The following is a 13,533-nucleotide window of genomic DNA, read 5'->3' as shown; positions in this document are numbered from 1 at the left end:
AAATTGCAATGAAAACGTTTCTTTCTTTCTTATTTTAAAGTTTTACATTAAAAAATATTTATTATTTACATTTTAATGTTTAATGTTTTTTAAATCAATCCGTATAATATACGGGATTCACACCTAGTCAACTATAATAAATAAAGATTCATTTTGCTACATGTCAATCTCTTATTAGTTTTGACGCATGTCATTTTGTAATATTTTTGAAATAAATAATATACAAATGTCACTTTTTAGGTTTTTTAAATTTTAAAATTAAAAAGTCACATAATATTTACTATATATTTATATATATAAAATATTAAATGTCATAAATATGATATTAAATTGCAATTAATACATTTATTTTCTTATTTCCAAATTTTATTTTAAAAAATATTTATTGTTTACATTTTAATATTTAATTTCTTTTTTAATCAACTTGTATAATACACGTGTTTTACACATAATAATAAGAAACCTAATAATAAGAAAGGAATATGTTTTGTATACTATAATTACTGATTATATACACTTCAATAACTTTTGATATGCGTTAGCCCACTTCATCCTTTCAAATTTAACTTAATTTTTGTAATTTCATCACTTAAAATATAATTAAATAAAACAGAAATCAACATATTTTTAAAAATAAATAATAAAAACTATCGTTTTTAATTATTATATTTCCTCGTGAATAGATGCACCAACAACTTTCCATTGCTGCCGGTGCACCGCCAAATTAGTAAACACCAACTTCTGCATTGCCTTGTATTATTTTCATAATAAGATTTTTTTTTTAATCATATTAAACGCATAAATAATTTATTAAATATTAGAAACAAAATTGTTATTCATTTTATCCATACACAATATCATTTTGACTAGAACCTACATGTAACCGATTAATCAATGCATTTGGACCGGTTTGATTAAAAATAAAATACCCGATTCTAATAAAATATAAAATATATATACTATTATTTTTCTTTTCTGAAATAACTTTTAGCCAAAGCCACCAAATAGACCCTACCCTTTCCATAAATAGAAACAGCCCGCTCACACTCATGCCCACAAGGCCACAATCACCCCCTACCCCTCATCTCCTCTCAATCATGAATCACTCAACTTACCATAATCAGAAACCCAACCCAAATAAACCCAATAAACACACCACCAAAAGACTCACCGAGGATCAAGTGAGATTACTTGAATCATATTTCGACTCAAGCAAAAAGCTGGAGCCGGATCGAAAACATCAGCTTTCGCGCCAGCTTGGAATTCCTCCAAGACAAATAGCCATCTGGTACCAAAACAAACGGGCTCGTTGGAAGAACCAGAGTCTGGAGCATGACTACACCATGCTCCAGCTTCAACTGGAGGCCTCGGTGCTCGAGACAAAACACCTCCAAAAAGAAGTCGATTATTTGCGAACAGAGCTCAACAAGGTACAATCAGAACAAGCACGACACAACAGATACTACAACAATGATTATCAACCTCTCATGGATTCTTCATTCTCTAGATGTGGTGATGATGTTGGAAGCTCTTCCAAAAGCTTAGAAGATGATACGGAACATTTATGTGGTTTCGGGAAACAAGTTTTCGATGCTGCAGAGATGTACACCGCAGCACGTATGATGGGCATGGATATCTTACATTTTTAGGTTGAGAAATAATGTATTTTATTTTAGTAATATTTCATGGTTTACCAGGCAGGTTTTCGACTATAATCATCTTAATCTTGTGTGCAGATATTGTATTATATATATATAAAAAAATCCTATAACATTCATGTATTTATTTTTTTTTCCTGGCCAAATTTGATTCCAATCAATCGATTGTACACATATATAATATATCACACCGATTATGTGAGATATTGAATTGAAGTTTAGTTTATAGTCTAATAAAGATAATCTACGTACATGAGGGTCTTCAAAGGAACATAAAAATGGTCTTGTAGTGTTCGTTGACTTCGTTCTACTGTTTCATGGTCAAAAGCCATCCTGGATGGGACCAACAATATAATCGGTTTATTAATAATTTGGCTTGTTTTTATAGCTTTACTTTGTGTACATGAAGATATCATAAAGAAATGCTAATGATATGACACTTGATTGTTACCTAAAATCGCCAAGTACATAAAAGGCATTGTTCATGTTTCTCATTATTTGACTTTGGGTAATGAGTTGGCAAAATTAATATGGATAGATAGGGTATTTTCAATCGTTAATTAATATCAAAACTTTTATGTCATTTTTATATTATTTTTTGAGTAAGAAATTACAGACAAAACTCATTTGTTACTTTTCAAGATTTAATGAAAAATTAAAAGGTTTTCAAAATTATCATTAATTTTGCAAATGTTATCTACAAATTGGTGAAATCATATGAGATATATAATGTTAGACGGAAGATAAAACGTTTTGTTTAAAGATATTATTCATTTTGCAAATGGTATCTACAAAGTAACACCTTACATCTACGAAAATATCATGTTTTAACAATTTTACATGTCATTAATTTGCAAACTGGCACATTTCATCTTCGAAAATATCATGTTTTAACAATTTTGCATGTCATTTGTAAACTGGCACATTTCATCTTCGATATGGTCAATATATATGTTTGGAGAAATTAAATATTTTTTACTTTTCTTTCTATATATCTTCCTATCTATTTGAAATGATGACAGGTGTATTAAAATATTATTAATCTTATCCAAATGTGACACGTGTAACTATTTCATTAAGTAGGAAGATAAATAGGAAGAAAATATAGAATAATTTTTTATTTCTCATATGGTTTTTTAATATGATTACAATTAAATAGACAATATTTACTTTCCACTTAACCACTTTATAAATTCACCTAAAATAAGATGAATGGAAAGATGACTTGAAAACACATAAAGCACCACTTTAAATGTATATGTTTGTATGTTATTCTATGAAGGAGAAAGATTAAAAATCTAAAACAAATAATTAGGTCGTCTGGTAGGGACGAAGGCCTCCGTGGTCTAGCTGGTCACGAACCACGCTCGTACACACCATGCCAGTGTCTCGTCGTGGCTCGTGATTGTGGTGATTCGTGTTGAGGACGACGAAGGAGGACGACCAATTAGGTCTCTCTCCTCCTATCTTCTCTCTTCCTGTCTTCTTCTCTCTTGCAGACCACGAGGAAGTGGATGTTGAGCACCATCCTGGCTAGGTTGAGGAAGACTTGTAGTAGTGACGTGGAGGTGGAAGACGGTGGTGGTCGTGAAAACCATAACGGATGGTCTTAGAAGCCGCAAGTAAAAGACAATTTACATGCTTAGTTCTATGTCAACATAACGTTTACTAACACGTTTTATATTTTCTCCAATTATATCTTCGCTAAATTGTAAATTACTTTTATTATGATTGTTGTACAAAATAAATAATTTAGATCATGATATAAGATATATTTGAATTTTGTTTAGTAAGAACGTTTGATATAATTAATTAATGGGAAAATGACGCAGCGGCTCAATATGTATTTTGTTTTTACCCTTTCAATCACTAAACTTTTTTCTTGCCTTTTAAGGGAACAAAATGTGTTAAAACCTGTTCAATTAGTCCCTTTCATTTATTTTTACTGGTCACAAATGCCACGTCACAAAATTAAGCCAAATGTGTTATGACATGGAGGAAACGACACCGTTTTGGACATGATGCAACATAAACCAGTACAAAATTGAAGTTGACCATACGACATCATTTAGAGTATCACCCTTAGGGAGAAAGTTTCGGCTCTTCATTACCCGAAGTGGTTATAAAAAGGATGTTGGTGCCCTAAAACGACCACTACTAGTAACTTTGTTGCCCTAAATTTGCAAATCAAATTGTATCCTAACTAAGCCAAAAATGCCTTTTATGACGTCGCCTCACAACAGCCGCTCCTTCAAACACCGGCGTCACTTTCCAGCCAACGGCTCTATTGTAGACGAGCCACAGGACGTCCAAATAACTCTTCTGCAACTTCAGCTTGAGGTGTCACTCATCAGCTTGAGGCGTCACTCGTAAGGGCAGGTGTCTTGGAGATATCCCATTTGACGGGTGACCTCAGGAACCATTTTTATTCCCTCCAATCGGCGTATGTTAGGGCATCAACTAAAATTGCTAAGATGAAGAAGATGATTGCTATTACAAGTGTATTTGGAGTGGTGACTGTTGTGGGAGTGGTGGCAGCTTACAAGTGGTTCTGATGAAGGGCCGTTGCTTTGCTTTCTTTGGGTTTTCATTTTTGGGTGTTAAGTGTTAGTGTTTTTATTGGAAAACGATATTATAGTTATGGCTTTTTGATTTTGGTATGGTAGATAGTGTTTTCTTTGTTGATGGCAAATATGGAAGCCACTCTTTTGGTTGTCAATGATGTTAGGTAAAAAATCAAAATGACTATTATGGCATTATACATATTTTGTCTTTATTTTAGTATATGTCAACGCCTGTTGGAGAATCCAAAGCTTTAACTTGTTCTATATACATATTTGGGACTACATGCTTTACAGGAATAAATTTTGTTTTGTATGCTCACATAATGTAAAGGAATAAGGGAAAAAGGTTTGTTTTGGACATGAGGCCTCACGACTTGCATATACAGTTTACTGAATATAGTAAGCACATATATAGATAGAAAGTTACCAACTTTGACAACTTTGGTAAGGCCAAATATATATTTTTAAAAAAACCTACATGGGCCAAGATTATGACATTGGTAAGTGAAGGGGAAATTTTTGTTGATTGGTAAGTGAAGAGGCAATTCTGGAAAGTATTTAAACCAACGTATAAAAATAACAATTAAAATGCAATACAAATTACATTAACATTTAAAAACCAATTCAGAGTACCTAAACATTTAAACACCAATTCAAAGTACACAAACACCCTTGTGTATAACATATTACATTAAAAGCAAAGGAAATTACGTAATTACCCCTCCACAATAAGCTACACCCACACTACTCTAAATCCATTGGCTTTGATTCACTGCTACCTTCACCTTAATTTTCTTTCCCAGCTTCAGTTTAAGGATTCTTTCATATTTTTTCCTCAGCCTTGGTTGTTCCACTTTACCAAAATGCACCTCCTGCTAATTAACCATGTTATCTTGACCACCAGAATCAGCCATTTCAACATCTTCCCTATCGGCATCACCCATTTCAACATCTTCCTCACCCATCTCCATGTTTACTGACTCTTGTGTTTATCTCACACCTTCTGGTTTCCTACCATTAGTCTTAGAATGCCTTTCAACTTGAGGACAAGTGGTCTTGTTGTGTCCTTTCTGTTTACATACACCAAAAAATATAGATTTCCCAGCCTTTGATATTGTGTGTCTTTCAGGCCTTTCTGAACCATCTCTTTTTCTGTTCATAGTAGGTCTATCAGGCATTCTTCTTTTAATTGGGGGCAAAGGAGGGACTTTGTTTGTAGATGGCCACGTGTTCATGCCATTCATCCCATGTATGGGATCTTTGTAAGTATTATGTTATAATGTTGCAAAGTACTCCCTCCGTCCCAAAATTATAGTCCATCTTTCCTTTTTGGTTTGTCCCAAAATAATAGTCTACTTCTAAAAATAAATAACATTTTTACCAAAATACCCCTCATTATTACTTAACCAACTAAGTTGTGACAATAGTCAAATTTTGGTCAAGTCTAAGTCGAACAAAGTCATCGAGTCAAACTAGTCAACTCAATTAAACCTTGTATATTAGGGTTTGTGTTATGTAATTACTGTATAACTCACTATTTTAATGAGAAAACATCACTTGGAAAAATTCGTGTGTTTAATTTTCCTTAGCCTTAGTGCTAAACAATGAACAAAAACAATAAAACAATGTTGCATACTCATCGGGAGTGTGTAAGATCCTAAAGCATGGCTTAACGGGGTTTATGGACCTTGCGTTGCGGAGCCAAACACTCACAAAGGTCACAAATGAAACCTCTCTCAATCATTTTCACTCTATCCCTCTCTCTATTGTGAAATCTATCCCAAATATCACTTTGTATGTGAAATCTCTCTAAGAATGTCAAATCTCTCCCAAATCTCTCTAAGAATGTCAAATCTCTCCCAAATCTCTCTCAAAAGTTCCTTAACCTTTTTGTAGTCTTTCGGGCCATCCCGACCCTTAATCGGGTCAAAAACCGCTTAAAACGGGGCAAAAACGGACAAAAAGGGCTTAAGGACCCGAAACCCCTCTTAGGGCCGAAAGTCCTCTTAGGGACCGAACCCTCCCGAACCGAACCCGACGGCTGCTGAACCGAACACGAAGGGTCCATTTCGCTCCTGTTAGCCCTTCGGTTTATTTCGCTTTTGACGCTTCCGGACCAAACTTGACCTTCGCTTCTTGCTGTTCCGCTTCGCTTCGCCTCTCGCCCAGCCTCAGGAGGACCGAACCTCCGGTCAGGACCGAGAGGCCTCGCTGGAAGATCAATTATTTCCGGTTTTCGACTGCGACTTCATTTTAGCTTCGTTTTTCATCATTTTAACATGGAATTTTCACCCAAAACTTTATTTTAACATATAAGACCCCTTAATTAATGATTAATCATGTTTTTAAGGATAAAACCTTATCCAAGAAGAATGGGTGAAGTACAAAGGTTGAGTGTTGACTTATCTTTGTATTATGACACAAGCAACCCCCATACCCACTCCATGACTAACCCACACTCCTCCCCACCATACCTTGTCACTTCCTTGTACTTTTTACCTCCCTCACAAGCCATCCCCACGTTTTTAGAGCTGGTCACTCAACCTCTCTCCTCATTTCTTTCACTTGCTCTCATTTCACCAAAAATCAAACACAACTTTTCTCTCAAACTTTTTCTCTCTATTTCAAGACTCCAAGTCTGATCTTCAAGCTTTAATCTTCTCTTGGTAAGTATAATTCATCCTCCTTGTGATTATTGCACTTCATTCTACTCAAATCATTGATTGCTTACACAAACTCCATCACTATGATGTTAGATTCTCGAAAATCTTCAAGGCATCTTCAAGTGTTCTTGAGTTGATCACTTCCATTCTTCAACAATCATCTACTGAAATCACTTAAGGTGAGTTCATACCCCTACATTTTCATGTTTTCTCAAGTTTTTAGGGGGGGGAATACAAGTTAAAACACCAAGAACATAACTAAACTTTTCTAACAGCCTTCATCAGAAAAATTGGACTCCATTCACGGATTGTTTTGGACGCCTTAAACATTTTTGTTTTCAAAACTGTTTTAGGTGTAATTAGTTCCAGTTCTTAGCTTTAAAATTACTACTTGCACCTCTCTATACGATTTTTCTACAATTTATGGTGATTTTAACAAAACTGCCTATCATTTCAAACATCAATCCGGACCAGTCTGTGATTACGGACTTGTTCACACAAGTTAGAGTTCATTAAAACTCCTAATGAAATTATGAGTAAACTAGACTCATTTTCCAAACTCTCAGAATTTACGGATTCTGATTTGGACCTTTGGTGATTTTTCTATAAATTTTCTAAGAACAGTAAATGAAAATATTAATAACAGAAAAATGCTAGCAATTTCATTTCACCTTGTAACATGTTGAGCAAGGTGTATATCTTTATGTGATTATATGTTTTTGCAAATAAATGAAATTTTGACTTAGTATATAATCATACATCAGTTAACAAATGGAGTTTGCTAGATAGAGCATAGAAATAACAATATGTTATAATCATAGCACATCTATTACATACAAACATTTGAACAAACTATGTTAAGTATAGTTTATGTACATTACCACTTTTGCCCTTGTTTTGATAAACTATAATAGGTATAGTTTATGATTCATCACATAACACACTCATACAAAAAGGGTACATTCATACAAAAAGGTTTTACATTCACGCACACCACACGTAAACTTGTTAACTTAATTTGTGAGACATTCTCTTTCTGTACGTCCAAGTGCGGGACTTAAATTCCTGGTAGCTATATTCAGAGTCTCTTGTAGGGAGAACGTGATAGTTGTGTATAGATCTATATTAGGTTAGACACCCCACATCTGAGCTGCATGCAACATCTAGACCGGCAGGTCTGTGGTGACAAATGTCATATCAGTTTCGCGACGCCTGAGAAACGTCGTGGCAGGTTCATTCAGTCATAGTATGGTTATAGCGACTCACTTAGGAAGTTAACAACTCATAAAGTTTACGGGAATTTTTATAATAAAAAGGGTTTTATGCCGATTTAAAACCATGGTTATATCATTAAGTATGGAAAATACTTGTTCATTCTTGGTTCTGGGATTTAGGACTACATACACATATTAAAGAAAATATTAGATTTTTTGGATACATATTCTAACGCTTTTACAAGGAAAATGGTTTACTTCTCTAAATCTCTTATGAACTCACCAACCTTTGTGTTGACACTTTTTAAAACAACTTGTATTCTCAGGAAATCACTAAACAGGAAATCAAGTGCATTTTGAGGATGGGACATTAAGGCGTCAAACATTTCATATTTTGTCAACATATTGTAATTGATCCAAACTTTTGTTTCAAACTTCATAACCCCACAATAAATAACTTGCCAATACCTAAATTTAGCAACAACTGTTAACTATAATTCTAATTTGTGAAATATTTCATTCAATAGTAAATTTAGTGACATACATTTGCTTCATTTTTAACAAATTTAACTTGTCACTGATATCAAGACATATATTTAAACAATCCCATATGTTGGGACCCGAAGTGTTGCGTCTGTGGCTCGCTCCTTAGCCCAGTTTTATTACCGGTTTGGGCCTATCCAACTGTGTTTTTTTATTAGGGCTTTAGTATTTAAGGTGCATGCATGCATCCTTGGTAATTATCGCTTTTATCATTTATTATTCTCAATATTGTACTACAAACCCTAGCTCGCCTCTACAATGAAAGTTCTTCATCGAGCTCTGCTGAGGCGTGACTATTCTTGAATCATTAAGCTATATTTTGATTCTATCTTGTGTCCTCTGTGTTTGTTTGTTTGTTTTACTGTTTAACCTGTTGAAGATCTAATCAATCTCAGAGTTTTCAACTCATCAGTTGGTATCAGAGCGAGAGATTGTGTAATCCATACACACTCTTCTGTTAAAGAAGATCTTAGGGTTTTTTCGCTTTGATTGATATTGTTAGATCCGTCATTTGCTATTGACGTAGTTCTTTAATAGTCGATCTTACCGTAACGTTATTTACAAGTCTGATCTTAAGCAGGTTTTTGAATAAACATCATCATGTCCATGGAAGATTCTCATACAAACCCAATCAATATCTCCAACAGTATAGGATCAACGACAAGGATTCCTATACTATACACTCAAGATTATGAGGTCTAGACACATCATTTTGAAGACTACGTGATTGGTTCAGAAGACAATGGATACTTGATCTGGGAGGCGATTACGGTAGGTCCATTCGCTCACTCAAGCACTTCAAGAATTGTTAAAACTCAAAAGGAGTACAATCAACTCGTCAATGATGTGAAAGACATACCCCAAGATGACAAGGAAAAGTTTCAGTGCAACATCAAAGCTTTAAGGATGCTGAGATTTGCTTTACAATCGGACACGTTTCGGTTAGTAAGCTCATGCACGACGGCGAAAGAAATATGGGACAGGTTGAAAGAACTATATTCTACAAATGAAGATCTTAATCATTTAATCCAAACTTTATTGCTCTCAGAATTTGGTGACTTCAAGCAGAAGCCTGAAGAGAAGCTTATTCAAGCCTTCGATCGCTTTAATCATCTTCTTAGTAAGATGATAAAGCATGGGATTGAAAGGAAAGTCATTTAACATAAGGTCACATTCATGAATGGCCTTAGACCCGAATGGATGGCTGTGGTGTCTACTGTGAAGGCACACGAACAATTTAAGGCTAATTCTTTGGCAAAACTGGTGGGAATATTAAAGTCACATGAGAGTGCAGTGACTAAAGAAACAAACATGGTTTCTAGCATGGGGTATTTGGCCCTGATCTCCAAAGGAAAGAATGATGTTGAAGAAGAAGAAGATTTAGATCTCTCAATATATGATCTAATAAGTGAAGATTATGCTTTGATGGTGTCAAATCCCAAGAAGCTCATCAGAAGAAGGTTCCCAACTAATAAGAACCGAAACTGGCAGGGAAGCTACAACGTCGAGAAAGCAAAGGAGGAACCGAAGAGTGTCTCTCAGACCGAAGAACCAAAGAAGGAAGTAAAACTTGGTGGTGACTCAGGTTTTAATTGTCACTACTGTGGAGGCAAAAATCACTTCGCCAAAGATAGTATGTTGAGAAAGACGTCAGAAAAGAATGACGATGATGAAGAGGAAGTGAACCTCATACGACGATTGGAGGAAATCAAGAAGAAGAAAGCAAGATCTAAAAACACTATGAATGCTCTTATTGTGCAGGGAAATATTGTTGACGATGAGTTCGGAGGTGTTGAAGTTTGATCCACAGATTCTGAAGATGAAGAAGTGAGGAAGCCCACTCATGGTAGGGCTTTGTTGGTGAAAGAAGAGAACGTTGCAGGAAAGTGTCTAATGGTGACCTCTGGGGTGTCACAAATGAGAGGCTATACCACTGATGGGAGACTAGACAAAGCAAAAGAGCGAGAAGACAGGTGTTTTGCAGCGAAACCTGTCAGTGTGCAGATCAACGAATGCGATGAGTTGATCAAGAAGGTACAATCTATTCTTGTTTCTTTACAAATCCCCATCACAAACTATGAAAAAGAACTAAATGGATTAAAATCTAATTTTTCCAGTATAAGTAGTAGTTTAACTCAAACTCGCGTCACAAACTCTAACCTAACTGATCAAATCAGCAGGATATCATCGAAGAGTGAGGAGAGACGTATGTGGATAGAGCAAAAGGAGAAGGAGTTGATTAGGTCTAGGGATGAAATAATTTATTTGCAAAGAGATAATTTAAAGCTTTTAAAACAACGAAATGTTTTTTGTTTGATTGTTAAACGATTATATTCCAACATTACTCGATTGCATCTTGATTGTGATATAGGGAAGAAGACACATTGTATGATTTTACTCTTCTTTGAGTTAAAGGAGAATGAAATCGATGTCAATGCATATAATTGTGAAAACGTTGTTTCTTCTGATGATATCTCTCTCGCTTAAAAAATTGGTCTTGACAAAATAGAGTCCTTCATAAAGTCAAAAGACCATAAGGACATGCTCAAAATTTTGTTGGATGAAAATGACAGATTAAAAATCAAAACCGAAACTGTACATAAATTTGACACTTTGAATGCCAAGTTGAATTCAGAAAATAAAATTGATATTGAAAACACTTCTGAATTCAATGAGGATGATGATATGAGTGTAATATCTGTAGAAGATGAGGTGGACTGTTCCGAATTTGTCAAGAGCGAACCCGAAACCAACAAAAATCTTATTTCTGAAAATTCGGTTGAGTTCGTTTGTTTATCCAAAGACAAGACTAAAGTCCTCAAGGAAAAAGCAGTTGTATATCAGAAGGTCCAAACAACTCCAAATCAAGTTTATACAGTTAAAAGAGTTACTCAGCAACAGACAGCCAAACTGACAACATTAGTAGAAGAAGATAATGCTGATGACTGTGATGAGTTTTTCTGATCAGCACCGATTGATAACGCCAATGAAATAGAAGGTCTACCTAAGAAAACATCATGGAGGGTGAAAAGTAGGTATGTGGCAGAACCACTTAATGAACATGCACGATTTGATGTGCCAAGCACAAGCGGTACCAAAATTCCTTCAGGGGAACCGGTCATGGTGTCAAGCGAAACCTCTTCGCTAAAGAGCGAAACTCATGCTCGAAGACCAAAGAAAAAGACCAACATCCACAAAAATCCAAAATAGGTGTTAGAAAAAAAAAACATCAATGAAATTTGAGATATAAGAAGAATCTCACTGAAAGGAAACAGTTTTGGCGATCTCAAAACCCTAATTACGTTCGCTATGAAAAGACCTTTAAGTCAAAATCTAATGATTAACTTTTTTTAATAAATCTTTAATGAATTTAACATATTGATCCAAATCTATCTAAAATGTTTCATAAAACTTCATTGTTTACTTAGACTTTTTTTAAACACATCATATTTTAAAAATAATTTAATTAAATATTATCACTAGACATTATATAAACATTTCATAAATAAAAAATTATAAAAGAAATAATTAATTACTTAAATAAAATAATATTATAATGAAAATATAATTAAAAGATAAAATTAAAATATGAAAAAATGGGTTAGATGTACAAATATTATAGTATATTTATCACTAAATATATATTGAATGATCAATAAAAATGAAAAAAAAAAACCATACACTTCAATGATGTTTAATGGTGATAACTTGTCGATTTAACCGTAAAAATCTATAAAAAAAATTCTCCAATTGAAAATGTTCTATAGTTATTTATCGCCTGAAACATACGATTTCAGCAATATATATTTAAAGAACTGTTTTTTCATTTTTCTCTTCAAAACCTTAGGTTTTTAGAAACCTACGGTTTGCTCTAAGCCGTCTACAGTTTCCCTAAGAGTAGATTTTACAAAACTTACAGTTTCATCATGAAATCTATGGTTTCGTATTTTTAATTTTTTTTAATTTTTTTTGGGTATTGTGACTACTTTCTTGGAACAAAAATTAATGTTTTAAAAACCGGTTTGAACCGAAACGGTTGGACTGGGAACTGGGAAAATGAGCAGTTCAACTATCTCTGGTTTTACGTTGATTCCTGAAACGGATAAAATCAGTCGGTTATTAGAAAAATCCGGCTGAAGCAGTTAAACCGAATAAAAACACATGAAAAATAATCATTTGCGTAATAAACTTTTGTGATTTTTTTTTCGAATCTATTTAGTTTTCTCTAAATAAAAACATATGGTAAATGTTATAAAGTTTTTTTTATGTGTTTGTAGTCATCTAAAATTATATTTTTGTTTCGGTATTATACATTATTTTTTTTCTTTTTGATGTATATGGGTTGATGTAAAATAATAAAACAATAAAACTTATGGTTATGTGTTATTTTAATGTATTTACACTGATCTACAACTCATTTTTATGTATATTTTTAATATTTGAACTTGTAAACGTAAAATTCATGATTTATATATGTATGTATGTGTAGGAAAATAGAAAAAAAAAATAAAAATTGTAGAACCGGTTAACCTGACAGTCGAACCGGTTAAACCGATTGAACCGGGAATCGGTCATCATATCGGTTCAACTAAAAAAATGGTTCTTAAAACATTGAGAAAAATCATCATATTTTTATCATAACATGACAGTATACAAGCTACAAGCAAAATAAAACGACAAAAACAACAAAACAAAAACAAAAACAATAAAACCATAGGTTTAAGTTTATATACACCGAAGGTTTCTTACGAATCTACTCCTAAACTACTTGTGTGCATTATATTTAAAGTTTTAAGTTTATTTATTTATTTTTGAACGACAATGTAAACTACTTCAACTAAACTATTCCTAATATCACTTATGTTCCAAAAGAGACTTGAACTCTTGGCTT

At 33.8% G+C, this 13,533-nt stretch overlaps 1 protein-coding gene across 1 annotated transcript; it reads left to right on the top strand.

Annotated features, from left to right (window-relative positions):
• The first annotated feature begins 1,010 nt into the window (after window positions 1–1,010).
• Window positions 1,011–1,781, top strand: LOC111919955 (homeobox-leucine zipper protein ATHB-52). The gene has a single exon (XM_023915521.2). The coding sequence runs from the start codon at window positions 1,050–1,052 to the stop codon at window positions 1,647–1,649; it is 600 nt and encodes a 199-aa protein (XP_023771289.2). The 5' UTR covers window positions 1,011–1,049; the 3' UTR covers window positions 1,650–1,781.
• The last annotated feature ends 11,752 nt before the right edge of the window (window positions 1,782–13,533 follow it).

This window comes from Lactuca sativa, chromosome 5 (assembly GCF_002870075.4).
Source record: "Lactuca sativa cultivar Salinas chromosome 5, Lsat_Salinas_v11, whole genome shotgun sequence".
Classification (NCBI taxonomy): domain Eukaryota; kingdom Viridiplantae; phylum Streptophyta; class Magnoliopsida; order Asterales; family Asteraceae; genus Lactuca; species Lactuca sativa.
Note: the sequence above shows the minus strand (reverse complement) of the source record. Positions and strands in the feature narration are given on the sequence as shown.

Bases quoted from the DNA above. Each gene is read 5' to 3' on its own strand.
- LOC111919955 (XM_023915521.2), top strand. From the start codon at position 1,050: ATGCCCACAAGGCCACAATCACCCCCTACCCCTCATCTCCTCTCAATC.